This window comes from Alosa pseudoharengus, unplaced genomic scaffold, assembly GCF_046254945.1.
Source record: "Alosa pseudoharengus isolate Yale_2024_CS ecotype anadromous, Long Island Sound unplaced genomic scaffold, YU_APseudo_1.1 YU_APseudo_1.1_scf_2, whole genome shotgun sequence".
NCBI lineage: Eukaryota > Metazoa > Chordata > Actinopteri > Clupeiformes > Clupeidae > Alosa > Alosa pseudoharengus.
The window spans coordinates 26,448,344-26,462,570 of NW_027468663.1; the positions used below are offsets into that span (position 1 = coordinate 26,448,344).

The 14,227-nt window shown below is 45.2% G+C and overlaps 1 protein-coding gene across 1 annotated transcript in view; it reads right to left on the reverse strand.

Moving 5' to 3' along the window:
• The window catches only part of LOC143135178 (potassium/sodium hyperpolarization-activated cyclic nucleotide-gated channel 2-like), an 83,121-nt gene that overhangs the window by 9,074 nt on the left and 59,820 nt on the right, over positions 1-14,227 (reverse strand). The window contains exons 5-6 of the mRNA XM_076295902.1: positions 6,329-6,475; positions 2,208-2,448 (exon numbers count right to left, since the gene is read on the reverse strand). Coding sequence (XP_076152017.1) covers positions 2,208-2,448; positions 6,329-6,475 — 388 coding nt within the window. The remainder of the gene's footprint in view (positions 1-2,207; positions 2,449-6,328; positions 6,476-14,227) is intronic.

A 14,227-nucleotide genomic window follows, 5' to 3' on the forward strand; every position in this document is an offset into this window, starting at 1 on the left:
AGACAGATAGACACAAACACACATACAGTACATACAGACAAACATACACATACACACACACACACATTGGCAGACATACTGTGTAAAGAGATTCAACCAAAGTCACAAACTTGTGAAAGTGCACACACTAACAAACTAGAAATATGGTAACAGATAAACGCAAGCACACAAAGAGAGGAGACACAGTGAGGAGACAGTGAGGACAGCACACAGTAGAACATGCTGCAAAGAGTTATGGATCGTCACTTGATCTGGGGGACATCTCTTATTAGCGCTTAGCTCCAAGGCTCTAGAGTACTGGGGTGTGTGTGTGCGTGTGAGTGTGTGTGCAAGTGTGTGTGTGTGCGAGTGTGTGTGTGACTTATGACTCATCACAGCGACGGGATTAAACTGAACTGAGATCAGCCCTATGAGGCTGCCTTTTGAACTGCTGATCACAGGAGCAAAGCAGGACGAGGTTTTTCTCTTCTCTTTTTAACTTGTCATTGCAGGGCCTGAGAGAGCCTCCTCTGCCTCCTCTTCAGGAGGAGAACACACATAAGCACTCACACATATACTCACACACACACGCACACACACACACACATACACACACACATTTATATATACACACACATGCACTCACACACACAAACGCACACACACACACGATCCCCCAACACAACTTAGAGATGAAAGCCTAACCCAAACAGACCAGGCAGCAGGCCCTGAACTCTTGAACAGATACTTTGTGATCTGGCTCTGATCCGGCACAGACAAGCATCACACTAGTTCAGTTCTGTCCCTGAGTTAGATGCTATATTTTGTTTGGATGTTGGTGTTGTTAAAGTGTTATTGTTGGTGTTGTGTCTGAATGTTGGTGTTGTTAGAGTGTTGGTTGGGCAGGTCTGCTGTTGTGTCTGGATGTTGGTGTTAGAGTGTTGGTGTTGTGTGTGGATGTTGGTGTTAGAGTGTTGGTGTTGTGTGTGGATGTTGGTGTTAGAGTGTTGGTGTTGTGTGTGGATGTTGGTGTTGGTGTTGTGTGTGGATGTTGGTGTTAGAGTGTTGGTGTTGTGTGTGGATGTTGGTGTTAGAGTGTTGGTGTTGTGTCGGGATGCTGGTAATAGGAGTGTAAGTTGCCCCGCCCCCCCCCCCCCCCCCCCCCACACACACACCCCATTTGAGATGTGAGTGTTTCATCAGATCCAGACTCCCGCTGGAGTCTCTGAGGAACCGAGAGATGAAAGGAAACAGTGTGTGTGTGTGTGTGTGTGTGTGTGTGTGTGTGTGTGTGTGTGTGTGTGTGTGTGTGTGTGCATGTGTGTCTGAGACGCAGGGTGACTCACAGATGAGAGCTGCACCGCTGTTTCTCCCACAAAACTTCTCCATCCCTCACCAGAGGGCTTTGTCAGAAGTTTTAATTCTCTAAGTGTATTTCAATGTTATAATCTTCAACCAGCAACACCTGCGTCAGTGTTTTTTTTTTTTTTTTTTGGTTAACATCTCAGCAGCCCTGTGCCGGGACTGGACCAAGCTATTTCCATGGTCGCTGGCTGTCTGGGACGTCCTCAGCAAGGAAGTCATGGAACTCTGAGCATTACAGACGCAGCTCTCCGGCCTTCTGCCAAACATCTGAGGTGCCTGGCGCTGTGGGCTCAGTAGAGTAGGGGCCTCCGGAAGTTTCCGCTGAGTTCTAAACACACACTTTTAATGTGCATCTCATTCCTTTTCTAAGTTGTTTAAAGATGACCATACTGTCAACTCTAACTGGAGCTCAGACGAAAAGCTCCATTAAAAGTAAAACTTTGATTACGTGCCAACGCCAGACGAAAAGCTCCATTAAAAGTAAAACTTTGATTACGTGCTGACGAGATTAAGGGTAAAGAGAAGTGGCGCTCCTACTGCAAAAATCTGACATCTCAATTAACATGAACCTCCCTCATGGCCTCTGAGATGCTGTGATGAGCTTGGGTGAGCATATGTGTGAGTGTGCCTGTGTCTGCATGTGTGTGTGTGTGTGTGTGTGTGTGTGTGCCTGTGTCTGCATGTGTGTGTGTGTGTGTGTGTGTGTGTGTGTGTGTGTGCCTGTGTCTGCATGTGTGTGTGTGTGTGTGTGCCTGTGTCTGTGTCTGCATGAGTATGTGTGTGTGTGTGTGTGTGCCTGTGTCTGCAAGTGTGTGTGTGTGTGCGTGCCTGTGTCTGCATGTGTGTGTGTGTGTGTGACGTACCACCGAAGTAGGATCCGTCGGACAGCTTCATGCCCAGGGTGCCCTTGGTGAGCACGTTGACCACACCGTGCTGGATGAAGTACATCTTCTTTCCGATGGTGCCCTCACGGATGATGTAGTCTCCCGGCTGGAAGACCTCGAAGCGCAGCTTGGTCAACATGGCCGTCACAAAGTTGGGCTCGGCGTTGGCAAACAGGGGCATAGAGGCCACCAGCTTACGGCAGTTAAAGTTGACGATCTCCTACAGCCATTAGGGGGGAGAGAGAAAGAGCGTGAGAGAGTGTGTGAGAGAGAGAAAGTGAGAGAGTGAGAAAGAGAGTGTGTGAGAGTGAAAGAGAGCGATAGAAAGAGAGAGATAAAAAGAAGAGGAGAGGTGGAGAGGTTCACAGGGGGACAATACAGGAAGAGAGAGGGAGAGAGAGAGTGATGAAAAGAAAAGAAGAGGTTCACAGCAGGACAGAGAGAGAGAGAACTGAGCTTCCTTATTAGCACAATTTAAAAATAGGTGTTAATGATGTAACATAGTGAAAATATTTTATCGAGAAGCTTCTCATTTGCAGCTGCGTATGTACACTAGTCTGTGTGAGTGTATGTGTATATGTGTGTGCGTGAGTGTGTGTGTGTGCGTGCGTGTGTGTGTGTGCATGCATGGGTGTGCCTATATGTGTGTGTGTGGTGTGTGTGTGTGTGTGTGTGTGTGTGTGTGTGTGTGTGTGTGTGTGCGCATGCATGCATGCATGCATGGCTGTGCCTGTGTGTGTGTGTGTGTGTGTGTGTGTGCGTGTGTGTGTGTGTGTGTGCGCATGCATGCATGCATGCATGGCTGTGCCTGTGTGTGTGTGTGCGTGCAATAGTCTGTGTGAGTGTGTGTGTGCACATGTGTGCCTAGTGTGAGTGTGAGCGCGTGTGTGTGTTTCTGTGTGTGTGGTGGTGTGTGTGTGTCTCGTAAGATCTGCAGGGATGGAGCCTGGAGCCTAACTCTCCCTCATCCCCGCCTCCCTTTTTCCAAGATGGAAACTCTTCATTTTCAGCTGGGGGAGTCTGAACCTGCATCTCTGGAGCTGTCCAGGCAACAGGCTCTCAGCGGAGAACATGCCATTCCCTCCCCGTGGAGAGCCCGCGGTTCCCAGTGGGCTGGGCATCTGTTCCCTGTCTGCTCCTCTGGGCCAGTGGGCTGGGCGTCTGTTCCATGGCCCCTCTAGTCCAACCAGCTCTGAGACTCCCACAGGAAGGCTTCCCCTCCAGCCCATTAATAAGCAGCCGTGATCATTAAGGAGCGCTACTCCCTGCTGATGTTCTGTTTGTTTGTGTCCGTCTCCAGGCAACGGTGGCCACGGCTGCCGCTCATGTACTTCTGTGATGACTCCATTCTAAATGACTTTATTATACGGCTCTTCACAATGCTAGTAGAACGCTCCATTGACTTGAATGGGATTTCCCAAAGTTCTAGCGGTAAGATATATTCATGTAATTACCGCTGCAAACATATAATTACCGCTGTCAATGGGAACGGGTTTTGTGCTTCTGATACGTCTTTCATATCACTACGCAAGGACTGGAACTTCATTCAAACGTGAAAGCAGACGGTTGATCAGCTGTGTTCTAAAGAATGTTTGATTCAAGTTCAGCAGCGTGTGTTGTTGCGAACTATTTGTTTCTCAGCAAATGCCACGATGAACGGTAACAAATAGGCTAGGTTATGTAGGCTAAAGTGATGTGGGGAGTTTATTATTTCGTTTTGGCAAGTAGCCGTATAATAAGCGGGATAATGTATAGAACGCCGGTCATTACTGTGAAAATAAGTCCCTTCAGGGCGGAACCAGACCCCTCCGCTGCGCGTCAGGGTCCGGTTCGCCCTGTCGGGACTTATTTTCCCAGTAATGATCGGCGTTCTATACATTATCCCTTACTTACAGCTGAGCTTTACTGGCCACTCAACTGAAGAGTTCCATTGGTGGAACATATGCTGCAACAGTTACCTTCCACTCTAAAGTGTTTACACCACACGTGACAGTGGCACACACATTCATAGAAAATAGACCAGTATCCTAAAACTATTATTACGCTCACATTTTAATGTGCGGGGTAACCCAGCTGTTAGAACTACAACAGAGTTGCGTCTAAATCCTTTAAACAGAGGCAAACATTTGTGGCGAACCTGCTTCCTTTGAGCTGTTCAATTTGAACAATGTTGTGTAAACTTTCCGTTTCAACAGTAAAGGGCTATTCACGGCAAGAACAACAATGGTAACGGCGAAAAAGTATCGCTCTAGCTCATATGAATGACCACTTCCACACATCAACTATAACCATAACGACATGAATAATAGTATCATTGGTGATCACTTTCAGAACGATTTTGAAAACGATAAAAAGCTGACAGCCAATCAGAATCCATCGAATTTTAGCCATCACATACATCAACTTTCCTTAGAGACTTTCCTTAACCCTTTGTCCGGCATCCCTGTGATCACAAACGTTTGTGAATCAAGGTTTGTAAATCTTTGTCTATGTTTGCAAATGTGAATGCACCTCAGGTCTCTGTGATTCCCTAAACTAATTGAGTTTTTATCTAATGCAGAGCTGTGACTCCTTAAACTAAATGAGTTTTTATCTAACATAGAGCTGTGACTCCTTAAACTAAATGAGTTTTTATCTAACACAGAGCTGTGACTCCTTAAACTAAATGAGTTTATATCTAACGCAGAGCTGTGAGTCCTTAAACTAAATGAGTTTTTATCTAATGCAGAGCTGTGACTCCTTAAACTAAATGAGTTTTTATCTAACGCAGAGCTGTGACTCCTTAAACTGCTGATTGAATATTTCAGCAGTGTTGCCAATCCACTGGTGTAGACGTCGGGCTGCTGAATATTTGATAGCTGGCGGATGGATGTGACGGCTGTGACATTTCTACTTTTCGCTCCCTGTCTCCTCTCTCTCTCTCCCTCTCTGCTCTTTTCTGCTCTCTCTCTCTTTCTAGCTGTTTGTCTTGAATGCTAAAAACTTTGCTATCCTGAACATTCTTTCTCCTCCTCATATCTCTCTCTCTCTTCTCTTTCTTTCTCTCTCCCTCTCTCTCTTTCACTCTTCTCTTTTCTACTCTCTCTCTCTCTCTCGTTCTCTACCCACCCCCTCCTGCTATGATAGCTGAATAGTCATGATAGCCCTCATGTAGATTCATGTCTAATGCATACAGGACAGTAGCGTAGCATAGCGTAGCTTCTGACTGACTGGGCTCAATGGCTCCTTTCTCACTCTCACTCACTCTCACTCACTCACTTTCTCACTCTCTCACTCTCTCACTCTCACTCACTCACTCACTCACTCACTCACTCACTCACTCACTCACTCACTCACTCACTCACTCACTCACTCACTCACTCACTCACTCACTCACTCACTCACACACACACACACACACACACACACACACACACACACACACACACACACACACACACACACTCACTCACTCACTCACTCACTCACACACACACTCACACACACACTCACACTCACATTCACACACACACACACACGGCTCAAGGGCTCCTGTCGTCTCAGTCCGACCTCCCCCTCTGATCACGCCACTCGGCTTACATTACGCTAACGCCCACAAAATGCTTCATGGCCCACATTCATATCTAGCCTCTGAAAAACGCATATTAAAACAGATTCCTTTTTTCCATTTTTGTGTGCCTACGTTGTTCTCAGAAAATGTAGATGATATGGGTCTAAATGATCTGACCCCATTAGGCAAATAATGTTTTTATTCCAGTCTAGAAAATAGCAAAATCTCCTACTGATGCTAAATTCAGCTCAATCGTGTCTAGAAGAAATAAGAAAGCATATAGGAGAGATCTCTTCTGGGTGTGGTCTCCGTGTAGTCTTCATGAGGTCTTTCTTGAGTCTCAACAAGGCCTCAGTGTGTTTGTGTGTGTGTGTGTCCATGCGTGTCTGTGTGTATGTGTAGGCATGCATGTGTGTGTATCCGTGTATGTCTGTGTGGTGTGCGTGTGTGTCCATGCATGTGTGTGTGTGTCCGTGCGTGTGTCTGTATGTGTGTATCCGTGCATGTGTGTGTGTGTGTGTTTGTGTGTGTGTGTGTGTGGTTGTCTCACCTCTCGGAGTGGCTCGTTAAGCTCCTCCAAGATGCTCTCCTCGTCAAACATCTTGCCTTGATAGCGGTGCTCGTAGTAGTCATGGATCTTCTGCCGGAAGTCAGCTGGAAGCTTGTGAAAAGACATGTACTGCTCCACTTGTTTGTACTGCAGACAAGAGAGAGAGAGAGAGAGAGAGAGAGAGAGAGAAAGAGGAGAATTAGATGAAAGACAGGTGAGATTTTCAATGACAACAAGTGTACTCACATACACACTCACTCACTCACTCACTCACACTCACACACACATGTCTCTATTGATTGTTTTATAAGGGAGATCTCCTTCACTGCTGCACTGCTGAAAAAGAGGTAAGCAAGAGAATCAAATGCTATTGGCTTCACCATTAGTTACCCCTCATCAGCCAGAGACGGGGGCAAGAGGGGAGGGGTGGGGGGGATTGGGAAAACACTTGGAGCTAAGCCCCCATCTGCAGAAGGGGAATGGAAAGACAGTTGATACGGTAAATACATTTGACCATTTTACAGATCAATATGAGTATGTGTGTGTGTGTGTGTGCGCGTGTGTTGTATAGTGGCTGTGTTGTCAGGACAACTCTAGGATAATTAACTCAGAGGAGGAGGTGCTCTGTGATATCTAATTAGCTGTTTGATGTCCTCTGTTTCACTGCTGTTCAGGCGACTGTCAGGCAGGAGGCCACCAGAGTAGCCTATAAATGCTGAAGACTAAAGCCACTTAACACTCATCTCAGACACACACGCACACGCGCACGCACGCACACACACATGCACGCACGCACGCACGCACGCACACACACACACAATCTTATCTTTATCTTGAGAAGGAAATAGATCTATGAGGGGAATAAATTATGGAGCAGAATTCAACATTGGGGGCGGTCCTCATTTTCTACCACAGGGAAACCTCCAGAGGAGTTAAAATATGTTCTGCTGCACACACACACACACACACACACTGAACAGGACATATGACACTACAGCAGATCCAGAACAGCACAATCAACACAACTCACAACACATCTACACGCACACACACTAACAGCACAACCAACACAACTCATCACACACTAACAGCACAACCAACACAACTCACAATCTACACACACACTAACAGCACAACCAACACAACTCACAACACATCCACACACACACACACTAACACAGCGTTTCTCAAACTGTGGGTCGCGGAGACATGCCAGGTGGGGCGCGAACTGACGTGAAAAACAGGAGTTTTTTTATTTATTGTTTTAATCTGTAGCCTGGGCCCAGGTAGCACCCGATGCGCAATGGACGCACTGTGTTATTCACAGGGAAGCGCTCGTGTCAAGGCAGCTTAGTTAGACCCGACCTCCATGAGATTTTGAACGTTGTTGCGAGAGTGGTGAATTTCATGAAAACCCGGCCCTTAAAAGCGCGTCTATTCTCCGCACTTTGCGAAGAGATGGTAGCTGACCAAAAGGCTGCACTGTTTCACAGCGAGGCAAGGTGGCTTTCCCGAGGTAAAGTGCTGTCGCGCCTGTTTGAGCTCCGAGTTGCCTCTTCTTGGAGGAAAAGCGCATGTTTGAATCTGCAAGCACGTTCACTAATGAACATTTCTTGACGAAGTTGGCCTATCTTAGCGATATATTTGATATATCTTAGCGAGACATTTGAGTTAAATGTCCAGTTACAAGGCAAAGACAAGCACCTACCTCACCTAGCAAATAAGATTACTGCATTCACCAAACAAACTTGAGTATGGGACAGGCGCCTCAATCGCGACAGTATTATGCCTTTGAGATTTCTGAGCGAAATCGCTGAAACGTCTGATTGGGAGGCACTCTTGTGATCCCATGTATTAAACAGTAGGCCTACATCACATCCCTGCAAAGTTTATTTCAAAAATATTTCCTAACCAGCAGTGCTCAGTATGACTGGATTATGGATCCATTTAATGCAGCATGTTGGTATTTCATTGAATATATTGTACAATAAATGGCCTATGCTTCCTAATATGTTGCTGGAAAACAGAAATATGTGTGTTATGTATTTATTTATTATTATATCTGCAGCACCAGCTGATTTTAACTCTCTTGAAGAGGATATATTTAGAACTTGTCATTATTTCAATAAATTTGACAATTTTAAGCTTGACCTACCACTTTCTTAGAGCGATGAGGGACAGGTGGGGCTCGAGAATGCCCCCTTGATCAAAGTGGGGAATGAAAGAAAAAGTTTGAGAACCACTGATCTAGTTTGTTAACTACCACAGTCATGAGTTGGGTCGCGATAGTCTGTCATTTTTAAAAAGTGGGTCCCCAGAAAAAAAGTTTGAGAAACACTGCACTAACAGCACAACCAACAACTCACAACACATATCACAGTCAAAATCATAACATCAAACACACTTCAAATCACAACACAAAACTTGGCACTAAACCCAAAGCCTTCCCATAGCACTGAACCACCACAACACTGATTTGACATGATACTGATGTAAACCTGTTACAGACATGCAATAATGTATGCTGTAAACCTGTTATTACAGGTCATGGGAACTAATGCTATAAACCTGTTATTGCAGGTCATGGGATTGTTATTGAGTTAGGAGTTTCGGAACTTATGTCCTGGGATGGAGCACTGGTAAACCATGTCCAATTTGTAGCTAAAATACAGATCGTAGACATTGTATACTGTATATTGGTTTTAGAGCTGCAACTAACAATTGTTTTCAAAGTTGATTAATCTGTTGATTATTTCCAGGATTAATTGAGTAGCTGTTAATCAATAAAATTCTAGAAAAAGGTGAAACATTAGTGCTTCCCAAAGCCCAAGAATATGTCCTCAAATGCCTTGTTTAGTCCACACACCCAATCTATTCAGTTTACCATCATGAAAGAGAAATTAAAACAGTATATATTTAAGTTTAAGGAGGTACAATCTGAGAATGTTCAGTCAGTTTCCTTAAAAAAAAAGACACAAACTGATTAATGATTAACAGTTACAAGTCATTATTGCTGCCATAAATGGCTTATTGTATTAAGCTGTACTGCTGGAGACAGCCAGAGTGTGTGTCAACATACTTGGCCAATATCACTGTAAAAAGTAATAGCTTTACTTACTTAAAATGTTCTAGTAAGTAGAATTCAGCTTTTGTCTTTTGTTGAGATTACTTGTGTAACATGAGTGTTACTTAATTTTGAGGTAGAAAAGTAAACAATCAAGTAAACCACACTTAAATTGCTGAAGTTTGTGCTACACTGTAAAATTAGTTTGTTAACCTTACTTACCTGTTAGTTAAAATAATATGCAAACCGATTGCACTTGAAATTCCTATTCCAGATTAGGCTGTAATTTCAAGTTGTGCAAACAAATGCTCACTTAGTGTAGTGCACTTACACTACTGAGAATTCCTATTTCAACTAACTTGGTCATTACAAGTAAATATATGTTTATTAAACACAACACATACATGTATTGAAGTTGTAAATAGCCTACGAGAGGCCTAGTATTGTAGAGATCAGCGTATGTGTGTATGTGTGCTTATGACATTTGCTGGCCGTTTTAACCTTGTAAACGTCATTTTTCGACCAGTTTTTTTTTATTCACGTAGGGGGGAGGGCCTAGGAGAATTTTTTTGAGCCGGGGGGAGGCCCCTGGAAAAAAAAAAATTGACCAGGGGGGAGGGCCAGGCAGAACATTTTTAACCCGATCGTCTGGCGACCGGCCCTCCCCCCCGCTAAATATCGTACAGTCCCTTAACTAACAGGGGTGCGTTTCCCTAAAGCATAGTTGCTAACTAAGTTAGCAACTTTGTTGGTTGCAATGCAATTTTCCATTGCCAACCAACTAAGTTTTTAACAGGTTAGCAACTATGCTTTTGGGAAACGCACCCAGGTAAGAAAGGTTAACTAACTAACTTCACAGTATCAGAACTTCAGCAATTCAAATGTAGTTTACTTGATTTAAACGGTCATGTTTACTTTTCCACCTCAACATTAAATTACACTCATTTTAGGCAAGTAGGCTAATCTCAAATCGCACAATCAACATAATCAACAAAAGACAAAAACTGAGTAATATTAACTAAACATTTTAAGTAAGAATAGCTATCAGATTTTACAGTGCATGATTCTGATACTGATCCTGTTTCCGCCTGTCACATGACTGTTTCCTCTGATGGGCCTGACAGCTCTGATCACGTCAGATGCCAGAAGAGCCCGTGCTAATCAGCCGTCATCTCATCAGCCGTCAGGACAAACCACCCTGACAAGTGCTGAGTCATCTGAGGGGACACTGTTAGCATCCGTGATACCGCTAGCATCTCAGCAAGGAGCTGACATCAAAGTGGGTACAACATCAGTGTGTGTGTGTGTGTGTGTGTGTGTGTGTGTGTATGTGTGTGTGTGTGTGTGTGTGTGTGTGTGCATGTGTGTGTGTGTGTGTTGGTGTGTGTTGCTGTGGGTGTGTATGTGTGGGGTGGGTGTGTGGGTGTGTATGTGTGGGGTGTGTGTGTGTGTGTGTGTGTGTGTATGACGGAGGGGGGTTCAAGTGCAGTCCTTCACCTTGTTTTCCCCCAAGTGTTTTTTGTTTTCCATCATTAAGCAGGAGTCAATGGCTCTGTTCGAAACGGAAGACACCTGTCTGCTGCCTCCCTCCCTAAATAGAGAGCTGTCTCACTAGACATGACTTTGGATTAAATGCATCTTTTAATAATGAGCGTAGCACTCTAGAATCTTTGGTTAACACTACGGTATGACATTGGCAAAAGCCGGACGTAAAACTAAACTTGCTTACGGAAGCTAGCAGGCTAACTGTAGAAATTAGTTTGACAGGCAGCACATATATCAAACCAGATGCTATCAATGGTTACAACAATGGTATAATCTGATAGTACAGCATTTATTTATCGCTTCAAATCTACAAATCTAAGCAAAATAATGTCACACAAATCACATTTCAACAGATTCAGCAGCCATTATCGATGTCATCCACCATCTTTGTTTACTTTTCACAGCTGTTTCAGACGTTGCCGCAAATGATTATGGGTAGTGGGGAGCATGAAGTGGGCATCGATGCTGCCAAAAACAACCGTTATTCGTAATTTTAAGATATCTTAGAAGGCAGCAAAAAAAGAAACGCACTTGCTGCCTCACTCCCCAGTTAGATATTTTAAAAGCCAGCAGTTTTTACCGTTTCAAACAGAGCCAATGTTTCAGTCAAGCAGAACCCACAACAGACAGACAGACAGACAGACACACACACACACACACACACACCACTGCCTGTCAACCAGGCACTGAACAAAGACTGAAGGAACTCTCGGCTCATTAAAAAGTGTGTGTATATGGGAGTGGCAAACTCACATCATCACTGCCGCCCCCAACATAACCAGCCAAAGCCACAACACTGAATAATTCAAGCATAGGGGAATAAGGGGGGGGGGGGGGGGGGGGTTCTCTTACTTGGAAGAAGTGGAGTTGGGGGGGGGGGGGCATATGGGAGGTGTATGTGAGTGTGTGAAGGGGGAAGAAGAAAGGTTTGTGTATTTGTTTGTTCGTGTGTGTAGAGGTGGGTGGTTAAGAGGTTTGAGTATGTGTGTGTGTGTGGGTGTGTGTGTAGAGGGGGGAGTAACTGGCAGCCGGAGGAGGAGGAGGTGTTCCATAAATGGGCATTTGTGTCCACTCTCTGGCTGGTAATGGGCCGGGACTCGCCCCGCTGCAAGCCACTCTCCACCAACAGCTTGTCGCCGCGGGAACAGCTGGCTGCGCTTGGAAATAGCCTGTCTCAGGACCAGCGCAGCGCTGCTCGGGAGGAGCGTGACATCTTCATGATGAGCCGACAGACAGACACTGGCACCGAGCCATATCAGAGCCATATCAGAGTCATATCAGGGTCAGACCTGTTCCATATTTAACAGATAGCAGGGATCAGGACCTCCCTCAGTGCTGAGGAGAAGCATAGCTGAAGATGAAATAGCTGAGAACAGACGGGGCAGAGCTAATAGATCTGACAGCATCTGGCTCTAGCTAACCCCAGATCAGAGTCAGAGCCTGGTTACATTTGAGTGCAGCTCTGGGTAGGGGCATGTGAGTAGTGCTCTGGGTAGGGGCATGTGAGTAGTGCTCTGGGTAGGGGCATGTGAGTAGTGCTCTGCAGAGCTTTGCTGGAGATGTTGGGATATGCAAAGTAAAGGTCAGATGAGGCCCTCAGCCTGTGAGAGATGAATCAGACTTTTAGTTACGCTCGTCATCACAACCCAACCCCCTGTGCAAACTATGAACCAACAGACCAGAGCACCAACCCAGAGGAATAACACTCTACCAGAGCACCAACCCAGAGGAATAACACTCTACCAAAGCACTAACCCAGAGCAATAACACTCTACCAGAGCACCAATCCAGAGGAATAACACTCTACCAGAGTGCAGCAGAGGAATAACACTCTACCAGAGCGCAGCAGAAGAATAACACTCTACCAGAGCGCAGCAGAAGAATAACCAGAGCACCAACCCAGAGGAATAACACTCTACCAGAGCACCAACCCAGAGGAATAACACTCTACCAGAGCACCAACCCAGAGGAATAACACTCTACCAGAGCACTAACCCAGAAGAATAACACTCTACCAGAGCACTAACCCAGAAGAATAACACTCTACCAGAGCGCAGCAGAAGAATAACACTCTACCAGAGCGCAGCAGAGCAGCGCAGTGACAGGACAGGCTCAGACAGAGGGCAACGAAGCCCAAAACATCACCTCACTGGACGTAGTAGTGATTTCTAGACAGATGCTAACCAATAGTCCCCTAATCACTGAAAAAAAAACCTTCAACTCAGTCTTGGTTGGACAAAGTACACTGTGTGTGTGTGTGTGTGTGTACTATTGGTTGTAGAAGGGTTGTTTCTGCTAAAAAAAACTAAAATCCTCATCTCCAGGTCAACTCAAACTGGGTCATGATGACTCATCGCTTAAGCCTGACCGCTGGCAAATCAGTTTACATCTCAACACCTCAGATCACTGGTCCATGTCCATCCTACATTAAACGTTACCCTCCTAACTACCAAAAGACTCAGCGGGCGGGTCTGAGGTGGAGTACTTGTCAGTGGTAGAGTTCTGAGTGACTCCTATAGCTCCCTTCTGATGAGTCAGCTCTTTGCAACTTCAGAGTGACTCCCTTGTGAACCAATCAAAATGGAGCGAGGCATCCCGAGGGCAGGACAGCACTCGCATGCGGAGCCTCAGACATCCTGAGGAGCGGTCTGCAGCTAAAAGGTCAGAGCGTGTCCAGCATGCCTGCATCTCAGTCGCTATGAGTATGTGTGTGTGCAGGGCCAGCATGCGTGCATCATTCCTGCTCCAGGATACAAATGTCACTGCTGAGGAGACACATTGAGCTCCCTGTTCTAGACATGCTGTAGGGTGCATAGAGAGTCTCTGTGTGTGTGTGTGTGTGTGTGTGTGTGTGTGTGTGTGTGTGTGTGTGTGTGTGTGTGTGTGTGTGCGCTCTCCAACGAGCCTAAAGGGCATCCATCCCTCTTCATCAACTCATTAGTGATCATATGATAATAGGCATGTCATAAGCATGCAATAACACATGCTATGTGCAGTTTTTAGTAGCACTGACAGTAACATGACATCTGATAAAACTCATCTAACTGATCCATGATATTGATTAGAAATGACATCACATTACCATATTGATCATAATAAATTACTAACATGTGCTGCTGTAACAGCCTTCAACACACCCCAATAAGCTGTCACAACGCCAGTCATTTTGAGTTAACTTGGCAGCAATAAAGACCAATGATGGAAATGCTTAAGTTCAAGTTCAAAGTGGGCTAAACATGCTCTTTGCTATAGCGCTAAATACACCAAGTACAATAAAACTCAGTAGAACT